General features: G+C 40.8%; 2 protein-coding genes across 13 annotated transcripts in view; one reads left to right on the top strand and one right to left on the bottom strand.

The window, feature by feature from the left end:
* Positions 1-1345, bottom strand: part of USP16 (ubiquitin specific peptidase 16) — a 27709-nt gene extending 26364 nt beyond the window's left edge. For 2 of the 9 annotated variants that reach the window (XM_044251051.1, XM_044251050.1), the window contains exon 1: positions 1222-1345. In XM_044251051.1, coding sequence (XP_044106986.1) covers positions 1222-1240 — 19 coding nt within the window. In that variant the 5' untranslated portion in view covers positions 1241-1345. The other 7 variants (XM_044251045.1, XM_044251049.1, XM_044251048.1 and 4 more) reach the window with 7 other exon arrangements.
* RWDD2B (RWD domain containing 2B) lies at positions 1277-13877 on the top strand. Of its 4 annotated transcripts, none has more exons than XM_044251055.1 (7): positions 4597-4686; positions 5208-5310; positions 8964-9140; positions 12129-12355; positions 12451-12518; positions 12642-13004; positions 13613-13877. In XM_044251055.1, the coding sequence occupies exons 4-7, from the start codon at positions 12149-12151 to the stop codon at positions 13845-13847; spliced, it is 873 nt and encodes a 290-aa protein (XP_044106990.1). In that variant the 5' UTR covers positions 4597-4686; positions 5208-5310; positions 8964-9140; positions 12129-12148; the 3' UTR covers positions 13848-13877. The 4 variants fall into 4 exon arrangements, with proteins under 4 accessions (XP_044106992.1, XP_044106990.1, XP_044106994.1 ...); XM_044251059.1 differs by having other exon boundaries at positions 12642-12746; XM_044251057.1 differs by lacking the exons at positions 4597-4686; positions 5208-5310 and adding an exon at positions 1277-1356.
* The last annotated feature ends 1606 nt before the right edge of the window (positions 13878-15483 follow it).

Genomic DNA, 15483 nt, shown 5'->3' on the forward strand with positions numbered 1-15483 from the left:
CATTTCAATGAAGCCTTAGGCAACCATTCTACTATAAATAAACCTCTCAACTTAAGTTTCCCAACCTTTATAATGTGCGCTTTTCCTTTTGTCCCCTAATCCCATGGGCTGCTTCTTAAATCTTTGACCTGGACACGTGTTATTTCTCTATCTGGAATCTAAAGTTCTAGGCGAAAGAAATGGTTTTAGGCATCGCTTCTGAATTGCCTAAAACATCCAATACAGTGTTAGTACATATAAAAATACTTCCCAAGAAATACTGCTTGCACTGAAACAGAAAAAGAGCATAGTACCTGAGATATAAAAGATGATTATAGGGTGCATAGGTAGGTACACCTAAGAATGAAGCAAACAGGTTCCGGTGAAAAACAAAAAGGTAAAGAATTTAGACGTCTCCAGTAGTGAAGACAGCATTAGCAAATCTGGTTTGAGGATTGCGGTAGCCCAGACACCAAAGAACAACTTGACAACTGTAAACTACTTCGGTGAGAGGACACTTCAAAGCTTTGGAAAGCGTTACCATAAATCATTAGCCGCTATAAAGGGCATCAAATAAACCTAGAAAAAAAAGAGTGGCAAGTACCATCATCAATAAATCTATTAAGTTTTTCAGGTGAGTTCACATGAGAGTCAGCTTCTCAACCAAATTACTCTTTACAGGACTCCACACAAAATTTAAATCAAAGCTGGTCTTGCCGGTTCGCATAGTAATACAGTTCCCTTCCCTTCCCAGTCCTCCCATGCCTGCCCGATTCTATTAAAAATGGAAGCGTTTGTAAAACTTTGTCAGCAGATCTTAAATATGGCTTTCAAGTTTGCCGTACATCTGACCTACCCTAGGGTCACTGAATCGTTGAGACGACAAATCCTGCTTTTCCTACGAACCACCACACGGACGCGGCAGCAAACCCCACCTGTAGGGTGCTCCTGGCCGCGCGGCGCCCGCCACACCTCCCCTTCCCTTCCAACTGCTCGGCACCCACGGGGGAGCTTTCGGGTCCGGGGTCGATCGGGGCGCCAGCACCGACAACTCATTGGCCAGCTCCTGGAACTGACAGGACATGAGGCCAATGAGAACGCGGTACCGGGCCGAGGCCGGGTAACGTGCTTAAGGAAGAGGACCCTTCGAGAAGAGAACCAGGTCAAGGCAGGAAATTCGGGCTCTCAAAACGCAGGAAGTTATGCGAGCGGTGACTCCGAGTCAGCGGGAACAGAACTCACCCACGGCGACAGCGCCCATAACTGCATCCCCTAATGAGCCTGTGGGCTGGGCAGCCAGCTCTGTCTTCCTCCCGGTGACGGATAGAGAGCGACAGAGCTCAAGCCAGACTGACCCCTAGAAAGCAACAACTTCCGGTACGTGGCATTATGGGAGGCGGCTTAGTCCCAGGAGCCTGCGGCGCTGACGCTATTGCATAGGCGCTTGCGCGCAATTCCTTCCGGAAGTCGGGTACAGCCACCTGGAAGAACGTGGCTGGCCGCTTTCCTCACTCTGGGGTAATTATGGAGTTGTTTAAATGCTTCGGAAGCATGAGTACCTGGTGGTGGTCAGAGTATTGGAGTCTCCTTGATGGGTTTCCTTATTCACGTTACATCTGAAGGCAGGCTAGGAGGGTAACATTTACATTTCACACAGTTCCCTTATTCTGCCCAGTCGCCTTCTAAATGCTCAGTACGTAATTGTCTTGAATTTAACCTTGCCAACGGAAGGTAAATTTTTCAAACATTTGCTACATTTCAAACATTGTTCGTTAAAAATACGTTTAAGTGCCGCCCTCCTGTGCAGTGAATTAAATGAACACCGGCTCGCTACCCTGGAGTTTAGTCTTTTACAGAAGACACAACAATCGCTTGCGGGGGTGGGGGGGGGTGGGGGGACAAGCGCCAGTAGAAAAATAGGCAGGGGATATGAACAGGTAATTCATAATAAAAGGACAACTGGCCATAAGAGAGAGGAAGAAATGTTAATCTTATTAGTAATCAGAGAAAAGTAGATTAAGAAAGTGGCATCCTGATCTATCAAACTGGTCAGAGTAACAAGAGTTGCATTTGACTCTTATGCTCTTTACCGCTGATAGAATTTTTTAACTTTCTTCACTCAGCACACAGGCTTTTTTCTTCTTCTATTCTCAAACGCAGCCTTAGGGACATTGTACCACTTGCTTCCTCTGCCTAGAATGCTGCTGCCATTATCTTCTGTGGTTGCTATTTTATTGTAATTCTGTTTACAACTTGAAAGTCGCTTTCTCATAGAGAAATTGGGCAATCTAGGTTATAGAACCACCTGATCACTCCCATCACTTTATTTTATGTCACTACCCAGCAATTACCACTATCTAGTATTTTTCTTTCAAATTTACCTATATATACCCCCCCAACACACACACACCCATACATACACAGAAACATACAAATGTAAATGGGACATCTCGTTTATCTTGGTTATGGCTATCTCTAGAACTTAGAAGTATCTGGAACACAGTAAATGCTTACTCCATACTTATTAAAGGACAGTCATTAGAAATGAAAAAGTTTGCAAGAGTGTTCATAGGAGCCTTACTCATAATAGCCAGAAACTAGAAACAGCCCACATTTTTAACAAAATAATAGGAAAACTGTGGTATACTCATAAAATTTTTCTAATCAATAAAAAGAAACTGTAAGGCATAAGAACAGGGATGAATCTGTAAAATATTATAGGGGCGCCGGGTGGCTCAGTGGCTTAAAACCTCTGCCTTTGGCTTAGGTCATGATCCCAGGGTCCTGGGATAGAGCCCCACATCGGGCTCTCTGCTCAGCAGGGAGCCTGCTTCCCCCTCTCTCTGCCTGCCTGTCTGCCTACTTGAGATCTCTGCCAAATAAACAAAATCTAAAAAAAATAAAATACTATAGTGGAAGAAGACTTACACAAAAAGTATGTACTATGTAATTCCATGGATATGAACAGGCACAACTAATTATGGCAGGAAAAAATCAAAAGTGGTTGCCTCTTGGGGATTTGGGTGGGGACTGACTGAGAAGGAGCATGAAGGAACTTCTAGCATGCTAGTAATGTTCTATATCTTAATAGGATTTAAGCTACACGGGTGTATGCATTTGTCAAAACTCAGCAAATACACATTAAAGATGTGCATTTCATTTTTACCTCAAAATTAAAAATCAAACATTTGAATCTTAATGTTATGCAGGATGAAGTACTTAGGGAGAAGTATGCCAATGTGTGCAATTGCTTTGAAATGCATCAAAACAGATGGACTGTTTAGGATGAATGGATTAAATATAAAACAAAACTGGTAGAATAAAAGGTTACGATAGTGTCTAGAATCATGACAACATCAGTTTCTTAACCTCAGAACTATGGACAGTTTAAACCAGCAAATTCTTTGTTGTAGGAGGATATCTTCAGCATTGAAAAAGTTAAGCAGCTTCCCTGGACCCTATCCATTAGATGCCAGAAGCACCGTTCCAGTTGTGACAATTCAAAATGTCTTCAGACATTACCAAATGTCCCCTGAGGAGCAAAATCACCCCCTTCTTTCTTTCCTCCCTTGAGAGTCACTTCACTACTTTACTGTAAATTTCTCTCAACTTTACTGCATTCTTGAAATGTCTCATAAAAATTGGGGAAAAAAGGGACGCTTGGGTGGCTCAGTTGGTTAAGTGTCTGCCTTCAGCTGGGGTCATGATCCCAGGGTCTTGAGCTTGAGTCCCACATCCAGCTCCCTGCTTGGTGGGAAGCCTGCTTCTCCCTCTGCCTGCCACTCCCCCACCTTGTGCTGTCTTTTTCTCTCTCAAATAAATAAATCTGTTTTTAAAGTTGGAGAAAAAATAGACTAATAACATTGAAAAATGTCCACAAAACACCAACTCAAAGATGCAGCTTTGAAAATGTATGTACTAATCTTATTTTCATAAAAAAAAAAGTTGTGCAAGTTATTGATACCTTATACCAATAAATATGTTCACAAAAAAATCTTGAGATTTTTAAAATGAATATGTAACATAAAGAAAAAGTGCATTCCCTATATTTAGTTTGTGAAGAAAAAAAGCTGAATTACTTTTATGGTGGATTCGCCTTCAAACTGTCCTTTTATTATCAGAGACATATTTCTATGCAATAACACAGTATTTCCTAAAGTCACCACCACCACCATCCAGGCTCACCTCTCCCTACCGCCTTGCTATTTAGGGGCCAAAAGAATCCCTGTCGTGTGGGATGATAGCAGAAACGCAGAACAGGGAAACCCACTCTTATATACTTAATCCCAAGCTACATAAAACCGAACGATTCCTACCCATGTTTGTATTTGAGGAGAGTTACTTTAATGGACCATTCCTTGACCCAGTAACCAGTGCTGTCTGATACTTCTCCATGGCAGTGGCAACAGCTGAGAAATGCCAATAGAGTGGAATTTGAACTCTGCGACTGAGAGGCATATAGCATTGCTGGGAATTCCTGCCGCCGAGCACCTGCCAGGACCGAACGGCCGGGACCAATGGGCTTCCGGGGCATAAGGCCCCGCGCGCGCATGCGCCAAGCCCAGAGGGCCTTGTCTCACTTCCCTTGGGCCGCGCAGGCTTCGGATTGCCTAGCAGAGGAACGCTGAGGCTCCTGCTGGATGAGACCTGAGCTGTCCGTACAGCCAGAAAATCCAGGGTTTCGCACTGAGGGGGTCCATGGCCCAGGTGAGTCTTCAGTCTACCGCTGCCCAGCCGAACCGAGGATTTCCCGTGTGGTCCAGGCCCGTGGCCCCCTCCGGGAGCTCGGCGACGTCGTGGCCCCGCCTTCCCCACGCGCTACACTGCTCATTGGATAGAGCCGGCTTCGGTTGCTCCTGACCCCGCCCACAGTCGGGACCTTCCCTTCCCGCGCTCACCACCACCCCCAGCCGCAGTCAGTTGTTAGGGGCGACGGCGCGGTGCGCAAGGTTCCGGCAGTGGTCTGCGACTTGCACGGTGTCGGGGCTTGTGCTGCCTGGAGCCGCTGTGCTCTATAAAGTCAGAATCTGCGAGGAGAAAAGAATGATTCCACTTAGGAAACTCAGTTTTCATTCTACATTCGTATAGCTTTCCCTGAAATCTTGAGTCCGAAGATTCTCTTTGAGGGTTTTTGTTTTGGTTTGGTTTGTTTTTGTTTTTGAATTGAAATCTTATCTACGAAAAAAGTTGGACAAGTAAATGATACACCTGTAGCATCGTTCCCACAGTTGTTCGCACCCAGGTCGCTTGGCCCCAGACTTGTTTGCTGGCACTGTTTCATCTTCCAGACCTCCAAATTCAGTGGGACTTTCTCCCAGCTTCACTCACTCAGTAAGTGACAAACATGCCTTTAAATATATGTTGGTTACTCCCAAAATTACATCTCCAGCCATATACCTCATAAATTGCATAATTGTACATCCAACTGTCTACTGAACATCTCTATTGAGGAGATAGATGTCTTAATAACACTTCATTACGTAGTATTTCTAAAATCAGGCTTCAGGTGTCCACCATCTTCCTTACCTAAATGCCAAACCCATCCTTCCAGTCTCTTAATGCCTTGGATTCATTCTCTGGATGAGACTTACTGGTCTCATAAGTAAGTCAAGTCTCTGGATGAAACTTACTGGTAAGTAAGACCACTGTGGTGGTCTTCCATATCGGACAGAATAAAATCCAAAGCCTGGCCATGCCCTCTGAGTCCTAACTTAAACTGCCCCACATTTCCTCTCTAACCTTGCCTCCTAAAATTTTGCCCCATGCTTAGTCAGCTCCAGCACCTGGTCTAGCACTTCCCTGCCACAAGGCCTTTGAACTTGCTGTTCTTCTTGCTTGGAAAAGGCATTTTATGTGTGTGATTTTTGAGATTTTTTTTTTATGATTTTTGATCATTGTTAGAGTCTTAGTGTGAAGGACAATGCTTGATACACAGTAGGTGCTCAAGACACATTTGTGTATGAATGTAAGAACAGCAACCACTTTTACAGTACTCTGTTGCCAAGCACTGTTTAAAGCATCTTCCACACACCATCATTTAGTCCTCACAGCGACCATATCCTCCCTATTTTAAAGATGGGGAGACTGAGGCACAGAGAAATTAAGCCACCTGCCTAAGGTCACACAGTTGTTAAGTGCACGTTGGCAGTCTAAGTAGCAGAGTACATACTTAAACCACTAGGATAAAAATACAAAATAAATTCACTTTCTCTAATAACCATCTAGCCATCTAATAACCTCTAATAACTAACCTCAACTTTAAAAAACTAGAAAAGATATTCATAGAACTCCAATGAGTTCAGGGATTTTGAATACTTACATGGATTTTTTTTTTTATTTCATTTATTTATTTGAGAGAAAGAGACAGGAAGAGAGAGCAAGAGAGGGGAGAAGGTCAGACGAAGAAGCAGACTCCCTGTGGAGCTGGTAGCCTGATGTGGGACTTCATTCCAGAACTCTGGGATCATGACCTGAGCCAAAGGCAGTTGCTTAACCAACTGAGCCACCCAGGCGCCCCAAATTTTCTTTTTAATAACAGAGCAAATATGTTAGGATATCAAATGAAAATAGGATATAAAATTACATGAAGTGACTGGTTAGTAAAGAAAACATTGTGTTTAAGTAAGGGAGAAGTGTTAGCAGCTCTAACAGTTTTTGAAAAAAACTCAGAGATGATGGGTAGCATTGGTAATATTTAAACTATTTTTATTAGGATGGCTAGATGACAAAGCAGGGATTCCTGATCTGTTCTGTGTAGAAGAGAGCTAATCTTCAGTCAGCGAGGGGGAAAAATCTGGGGTCAAATAAATTTGGGATACTCAGCATATTAAAACTTCCTAGAAATTCACAGTCCCTATTGGCATGTAACAATAAAGACTTTGAGAAGCCACATGCTAAAAGTGTGCCCATATAATTTACTGTCCAGATGGGGTTATTTTTGTTTAAGATAAATACTAGTCGGGACAATGGGATGGCCAACTGTCACCCTGAAGACACCTGTTAAACTTTGTGTCATTCAGCATTCAAGAACTTATTTAAGCACAAAAGTGCTCTGTGTAATTTTTTTTTTCCCCAGCATGGCACTGATGCCTTGATAAACAATGTTTTAATGACTTCAGTTGAAAAAGCACTGGGATTAGGAATGATGTGTTGGCATTGATTTATACTCTGGTCTGTGGAGACAGCCAATGCATGCAAGAGTGCTTCCGATTTCCTGATTGCTTATCCAGTTAATTGTAATGAACTCAACACCCCACCACATTTAGTCATTCTCATAGTCCTTAATGTGTTCTTTTTTTAAAATTATTTTTTAATTATTTTTTTAATTTTTTATATACATCTAATGTATTTTTATCCCCAGGGGTACAGGTCTGTGAATTGCCAGGTTTACACATTTCACAGCACTCACCATAGCACATACCTTCCCCAATGTCCATAACCCCACCACCTTTTCCTGACCCCCTCCCCCCAGCAATTCTCAGTTTGTTTTGTGAGATTAAGAGTCTCTTATGGTTTGCCTCCCTCCCGATCCCATCTCCTTAATGTGTTCTGATAGGACCTAATACAGCTATTGATCTGTCACTTGTGACTAACATACATTTCCATTTAAGTAGAATTGTTACTCTTTAAAACTACCAAACTTGCTAAATTGTTGACCAAATACCATTTCCTAATATTAAAGAAATGATCCAACTATATTTGGATGGAGTAAAGAAGAGGTAATAAAGGGAGGACATGTTCTCAGAAGGCTTGATAATGAATCATCCAAGGCAGCCTTTGTGAACTGGGTCCACTCTAAATATGTTGGCATTTTGGGCTACCAGTCTGTGAAACTAACTGCCAGATCATGAACTGAGATAAATTCACTCCACTAAGTAGCTGTCAGGGTTTTCAGCTAGTTTGCCTTCAACTGAGGGAAATCTAACACACCCCAACTCCTCTCAGACTGCAACATTCTTACCCAATCTCGGATTATGAGACCATTGTCCTAATTAATAGTTGGTGCTCTCTTTCATGTCTTTGTAGACCTCTGTTAGACACTGCATACAATATGTGTAATGACAATATGGAGCATGAGTTGATGGAGGCAATGTCCGGGTAAGAGGAGTCAAGGTTCTAGAAGGAAATAGATATGCACTCAACTCTGAAATTTTGAAGAGATTGCATAATGAAGGGATTGTTGACAGAGGTGCATTATTGCCCCTAGGCCTGGAAGATTTGCTGGAGCTGAGAAAGACGGGCTGCCCACAAAAACTATGGTCTTAAGGAGTCACGACCGTTGTCAGAATCCCACCCAAACAGGAAAGATGTAGTGAAGAAATACCCTGGCTTCTTTCTCCTCCCATCCTCCCCTTTCCTGCCAGAGCATTAGCTGAAACTAACCACAAGAAAAAAGAGTGGGGTGGTATAGGCTGCAGAGGTCAGTTTTTTAGAGTCTAGAGCAAGGAAAAGAAGGACCAAGAATGTGTTTAGGGGACAAATAAGTAACTAGCAGAAAAGAAAATGGTTCAAATAATGAGCCCCTGAATTAGGCCTTTGTAGTCAGGGTTGTGAGGAAGGGACAGGTTCAGGTCTACACTATTTTTCATGTGCTTTCCTCCCTTACACGCCTTTCTGCTCTCCCCACTATGCTATGAATTGCCAGGTTTACACATTCTTCACTTGTCTAAGTCTTAGCCAATATTTAGGGCTCAACTCAGGGTCACCTGGCTGGCTCAATTGGGAAAGCATGTAACTATTGATCTTAGGGTCATGAGTTTGAGACCCACATTGGGTGTAGAGATTACTTAAATAAAACTTTAAAAAAATTTTTTTGGAGAAAGATCCAACTCAGATCCTGTCTCCTTCCTTAACTCTTTCCTGATAGCCCACTTCATTGACATGTACTTCTCTTAATCCCCACAATAATGCCTATACTAGTCATTTAACACTAGCCATTTAACACATTTAGCCTTTTTTATCTGCATTGTTCTATATCTTACTAGGTAATAAATCCTGATCCTCAAACTAATTAGAAAGCTCCGCAAAGGAATGAAGCATGAAGCTCTACATACAGTATTTACTCAATAAACATTTACCCAAAGATGAGAAGGAATTCCATGAAGACTCTATTAACCAAGATAATAGTGTTTGATTTCACAGAGTAAATTCTCTTTGAGAAGGTAAGACATGTTTCCTTTGGAGCAATGGGACTGAACTCGGTTTTTCTTTTCAGATGTGTAACTCCTTTTTTTCTAATTTCAGAAACACTATATAGTAATCCTAAAACTTCAAACAGTAAAGAAGCATATAAATTAGTCAATCCTTCCTTTCTTCCTTCTACCCACATTTAACAAACTAATTTGGTGAATTCTCTTTCTGACTTTTTTCATGTGTGTATAATGATATAACAATGAATAATATGATCATACCTATTATTCTTTTACAGTCTACTTTTTTAAGGTAACTATTGTATCATGAATATCCATGTTAATACGTACTTTTTAGTGTTCTCATAATATTCTGTTTAGATATATATTTATTTAACTCATCTATTGTTGAATGTTTAGGTCATGTCTGATTTTTTTATTATAGGTAATAAGCAATGAACATCCTTATAAACACCTTTTTTATGTACTGTCTGATTTTTTCCTTAGATCAGTTTCACAGAATTAGATCAGCTTTCCTTATACCAAGTTTTTCTTCTATAACAATTAGTAGATGTTAACCATCTTTGTGTGTATCTGTGTGTGTGTATGTGTGTGTTTGCACATGCATACTAATTTAGTAAGTTAAAAATATTGTGTAGGAGGGACTTCCACTTTTGGAACAGAGTAGATGTATTTTTCCTAATTGGTCCAGCGAAGTACAACTAAGGATCCTGGACACTATAAAACAAACACAAAAGACTCTGAAAAGTGAAGAGGAAAGCAGAAAAACCAGGGGACCTTGGGAGCCAAGGAAGGACACAATGGTGACATCCTTGGTTATTCTTTTTTTGCCTCAAGTACCTGAGACTTGACTAAAGAAGCAACAACCGAGAAATATCAAGGGTACAGACCAAACAAATTGAAAGGCCTTAAAAAAAACCCTGCTCTCTCTAGCTAAAGTACCAAGAAATGTGCAGCTGAGCAAGATGGAAATCACTTAGATAATCAACGTGCTACATCGGGTAGATACCAAAGAAAACACTGTGGCCTCTTCTCTACCACACCAGCAAAGTGCACCTAGATTCCACTTTCTCTGAGCTGTAATAACCACTTCAGTGCCCACTCCTTGTCAGGATGGTATAAAAAAAAAAAAAAATGTGATTAGGGATCTAGGACTTTCCTCTCTGCTGGGTGAGAATGAGGACCTTCCCAGGGTTTAGTGTCAAACCCATGTCAGATCCATGTCAGACCACTTGGGGAGCCTGTATTTCCCCTCTGATGCAGCAGTAACAAGACATCCCACCTTCACCCTTCTGGAGTGATGTCCAAGAAGTCTAGTGGGGAGTCCAACTTTCACCAACACCTAACATTAACAAAGTGACCCATCAACGTGCTGTTAGTGGAGGCCGCATGGGTAACAATAAGGAGGCACTTCCACCCCTCCAAGGCAGAAGCTCCCCTTTTTCTCTCCTCTGAAGCAGGGTTTCAGAAGAAGTATGCTAAAATGGAAGATTTGAGTATTTTTCAGAGTCTTATAATACCTAAAATGTCCAGATTAAATAAATTTTAAAAAATCATCATCATACCAAAAAGAAAGAAAGTCTCAAACTAAATGAAAAAGACAATAAAATAGATGCCAATGCCAGGATGACAGAGATGGCAGGATTATCTGACAAAAGATTTTATTTTATTTTATTTTTTTAAAGTAATCACTACAGCCAATGTGGGGCTTGAACTCATGACCCTGAGATCAGGAATTGCATGCTCTTCTTCCTGAGCCAGCCAGGTGCCCCGGACAAAGATTTTAAAACATGTATCATAGGGGTGCCTGGGTGGCTTAGTGGGTTAAGCCTCTGCCTTCAACTCAGGTCATGATCTCAGGGTCCTGGGATCGAGCCCTGCATCAAGCTCTCTGCTCAGCAGGGAGCCTGCTTCCCCCCACCCTCTGCCTACTTGTGATCTCTATCTGTCAAATAAATAAATAAAATCTTTTTTTAAAAAAAAGTAAATAAAACTTTAAAAAAACTTTAAAGAAACCTATCTTAAATAATTTTCAGTGAGCTTCTATTAAGAACGTCTATTAAATAAATGTTTATAATATCAAATGTGTGTAAATAACCCAGGTGCCCATCAGTAGGCAAAGAATGCAATAAATTATGACCTATTGACATGATTCAGTATGACAGTCAACCACTAGAAAGAATGAGATAAATCACTATGTACTGACAATGAATAGTTCTTTGATATATATTTGGAAGGGAAGAAGTAGGGAAAAAAGATATGTTTATATGAACTCTGCAGATACATTTTGATTATATATCTCACTCTTTACATATACATAAACACTATACCACCATATATTTTCCATTTATGCATGTGTATAATGCCTAAAATATTTTACATTACTGTAATACCAAAACTCTTCAACTTGGATGGGAGACTTGGGAAAGTAGGGGAAGAGATCACCAGCTGAAACTAGATCTTCATTTTTTAACCTTCTACCACTTGAATTTTATAACCTAGTACTTTTCTTTTAATATAACACAGGTTACTTGAGCTGTGGAATTGTTAGCATATTTTCTCTTCTTCACATTCTTCTGCTTTTTAAAAACAAATAAACACTAACATTAAGAGAAAAATATTAGCCATCCACAAAATTCTCTTACTTATTCTGTTCATTCTAGGTTTCCAAAGTAACCAGTCATAGCCTCTCTCCTGGCTATATCACTGATACGGCTTTTGACTATATAATTAGTTTACTTCAGTGAAATTGTTCATTGTGATAGCTCAAGATTCCAGGTCAACTATCCAGATACAGAGGAATTTGATGCCTGGTTATTATTATAGTTTTATGACTTTCACTTTATGATCCATAGTTTGGATCCTTAGTATATTAACACTCGTTTAAATTTCACATTTTATGAAGAAATCAAACGCACTTTCAATAAAGACCTATATTGATCTATTGAGTTCTCCCTAGGTTCTATTTGCAAATTATCTCTCTTATCCTTACCTCCTTAGAAATTTACAGATATCCAAAAATGATTGAGATTGAACAGGCGGAGGCTCAGCTCTCTGAGTTAGACCTGCTGGCCAGTATGTTCCCTGGTGAGAACGAGCTCATAGTGAATGACCAGCTGGCTTTAGCGGAACTGAAAGATTGTATTGAAAAGAGGACGATGGAGGGACGATCTTCGAAAGTTTACTTTACTCTCAATGTGAAACTGGATGTATCTGAGGAAACAACGGTAATTCACTTTGCTTTTTGGAGAACTGAAAGCCTGTCAAGACTTAAAACACCACGTAGGGCATTTTCTTCTTCTCTCTCTCTTTTTTTAATCAGGTGATGTTTTCTCTGGCCTGTATTCTTCCCTTTCAATACCCCGAAGTTCTGCCTGAAATTACTGTCAGGTATGTGACAGAAATTGGCCAATATCAACGTTAAAATTAACCTGAGAATAAAAGCAAGGCTTGAGTCTGTTCTCTGTTCCAAGAAAATTGACTTCATTTTTTATTCCTTATCTCTTCCATCAGATCAGTATCACTAAGTAGATCCCAGCAGACTCAGCTGAACGCAGATCTGACTGCATACCTGCAAAAGAATTGTCTTGGAGACGTCTGTATATTGAATGCCACAGAGTGGGTTAGAGAACATGCTTCTGGCTATATGAGCAGAGACCCCATGCCTTCCCCTGCTCCAGGAAGTACATTCCAACCAGTTGATCTGATTTTCACAAGACTGTGGATCTATAGCCATCATATCTACAACAAGTGTAAAAGAAAGAATATTCTAGAGTGGGCAAAGGAGCTTTCCCTATCAGGATTTAGCATGCCTGGGAAACCTGGTGTTGTTTGTGTGGAAGGTCCACAAAGTGCCTGTGAAGAATTCTGGTCAAGGTTTGCTTTCACGAATGTTGTATGCTGTGTCAATAATTTTATTAGTAAACAAGATACTAGAGATGTGGCAATTAGTATGTCCCTCGTGTTGTAACTTATGGGGGATTCAGTCTCAAATCAATGGATAAAATAGAACTCACATATGATCAGCATCACCCCCTTCCCTGACATGGTGCACACAGGAGATGTTCTGTAAATAGCTGTTTATTTGGGCCCTTGTCCAAGACGTTACGATCCCCTTCATTTCCATGGATTGGATTCTTAGTGATGTGATAAGCTGTGCATACCTTTTGAAACAAAGGGGTTTCTCATCTTCTCATTTCTGTACTGACATCCTAAATGAGTTTCTAAGAAGTCCCTTTGGAAGTTTGAGATAAAGCAGTTTTCACATTTGTAAAATGCTGATTTGAGGCAGTAGCAATGAATGAGTTTAGGGATAGGATCCTGACCAGCATCATATTTGATTAAAATTAATCCCTGTGACATAAAAGTAAATATCTTTACTTCTGGGAAAAGGCATTGCTAAGTCTGTTTTATAACTTCTATTCTCAATGCTCTAGAAGACAGAACATATTTGCAGTGTGACTACTTTGAAAATTTCTTTTCAGACTCAGAAAATTAAACTGGAAGAGAATTTTAATTCGCCATCGAGAAGACATTCCTTTTGATGGTACAAATGACAAAATAGAAAGACAAAGAAAATTTTCAAGTTTTGAAGAAAAAGTGTTCAGTGTTAATGGAGCCAGAGGAAACCACATGGACTTTGGTCAGCTATATCAGTTTTTAAATGCCAAAGGATGTGCGGATGTTTTCCAGATGTTCTTTGGTGTGGAAGGACAGTGACTGGCAGAGGAATAATGAAAGTTTTTGTCATTGTTGATTTTTAACCCCAGTCTTTCTAGAAAGATGAAGTACTTTGGGGCATCCAGGTGGCTCAGTCGGTTAAGCATCTGACTTTGATTCAGGCCATGATCTCCAGTTCCTGGGACCCGGCGTGCCGCTCAGCAGGAAGCCTGCTTCTCTCTGCCCCTCCCCGTGCTTGTGTGCTCTTTTTCAATCTCTCTCTCAAATGAATAAATAAAATCTTTACTAAATAAATAAATTTTAAAAATAAAAATGGATTTAAGTAAAAGATATCAAAAGAGAGAAGAGTAAGTTAGATGGTCCTGCCTGTACTATATACTTTGAAAAAGACAATAAAAGCTGTAAGAGGGGTACCTGAGTGCCTGAGTGGCTCAGTTGGTTAAGCATCCAGCCCTTGGCTGTGGCTCAGGTCATGGTTTCATAGTGGTGGGATTGGGTCAGAGTTGGGTTCTGAGCTCTGAAGCGAATCTGCTTGGGATTTCCTTTCTCTCAAATAAATCTTAAAAAAAAAAAAAAAAAAAAAAAAAAAAAAAAAGCTACAAGAAATTGTGGTTAAGGGTTCCTGGGTGGCTCAGTTGGTTAAGCATCTGCCTTCAGATCAGGTCATGACCCCAGGGTCCTGGGGTCAGGCCCCACATTGGGCTCCCTCCTCAGTGGGGAGTCTGCCTCTCCCTTTGCCTCTGCCCCTTCCTACTCCCCGGCATGTGCTCTCTCCTCCCTCTCTCTCACTCTTGCAAATAAATATAATATTAAAAAAAAAAAAAGAAAACTGTAGTTAAATGTTAGGACACATAGCTTTCTTAGATTATTAAGAATGATTACAGTGTACGCCTGGGTGGCTCAGTGGGTTAAAACCTCTGCCTTCGGCTCAGGTCATGATCCCAGGGTCCTGGGATCGAGCCCGGCATCGGGCTCTCTGCTCCGCAGGGAGCCTGCTTCCTCCCCCTCTCTCTCTCTGCCTGCCTCTCTGCCTGCTTGTGATCTCTGTCTGTCAAATAAATAAATAAAATCTTAAAAAAAAAAAGAATGATTACATATTTGATACGTTTACATATTTGATATATAAACATTCCTATTGGGTAAGTTGACCAATCTGATTGCACGTACATTTATTCCACAATGACAATCTGTCAGTGTCTTAATTTGATACATATCTTGAACAGGAATCATCTACAAAGATATAATGATAAATTCTGAAAACAAGCTATTAGTCCCAAATCAAACTATGGTTAAAAGTTAAAAGGATTAGGGGCGCCTGAGTGGCTCAGTGGGTTAAAGCTTCTGCCTTCGGCTCAGGTCATGATCCCAGGGTCCTGGGATGGAGCCCCAAATCAGGCTCTCTGCTCTGCAGGGAGCCTGCTTCCTCCTCTCTCTCTGCCTGCCTCTCTGCCTATTGTGATCTCTGTCTGTGAAAGAAATAAATAAGATCTTTAAAAAAAAAAAAAAGTTAAAAGGATTATTAGAAAACAAGAGTGTGGGCAGGAAACATTGGCCATATGTCCACTTTTATTTGTAAAGGTAATTCCTGTACAAACCTTTTTTTTTTGAAAGAGAGCATGAGAGAAAGTATATGAGCAGAGGGAGAAGCAGAAGCAGACTCTGCTGAGCACCAATG

Source organism: Neovison vison, chromosome 6 (assembly GCF_020171115.1).
Source record: "Neovison vison isolate M4711 chromosome 6, ASM_NN_V1, whole genome shotgun sequence".
In the NCBI taxonomy this organism is placed as follows: domain Eukaryota; kingdom Metazoa; phylum Chordata; class Mammalia; order Carnivora; family Mustelidae; genus Neogale; species Neogale vison.

Coding starts and splice junctions, on each gene's coding strand:
- RWDD2B (XM_044251057.1), top strand. CDS start 12,149: ATGATTGAGATTGAACAGGCGGAGGCTCAGCTCTCTGAGTTAGACCTG. Junction 12,356..12,450: donor ATGTATCTGAGGAAACAACG/GTAATTCACTTT, acceptor TTTTTTAATCAG/GTGATGTTTTCTCTGGCCTG. Junction 13,005..13,612: donor TGTGAAGAATTCTGGTCAAG/GTTTGCTTTCAC, acceptor ATTTCTTTTCAG/ACTCAGAAAATTAAACTGGA.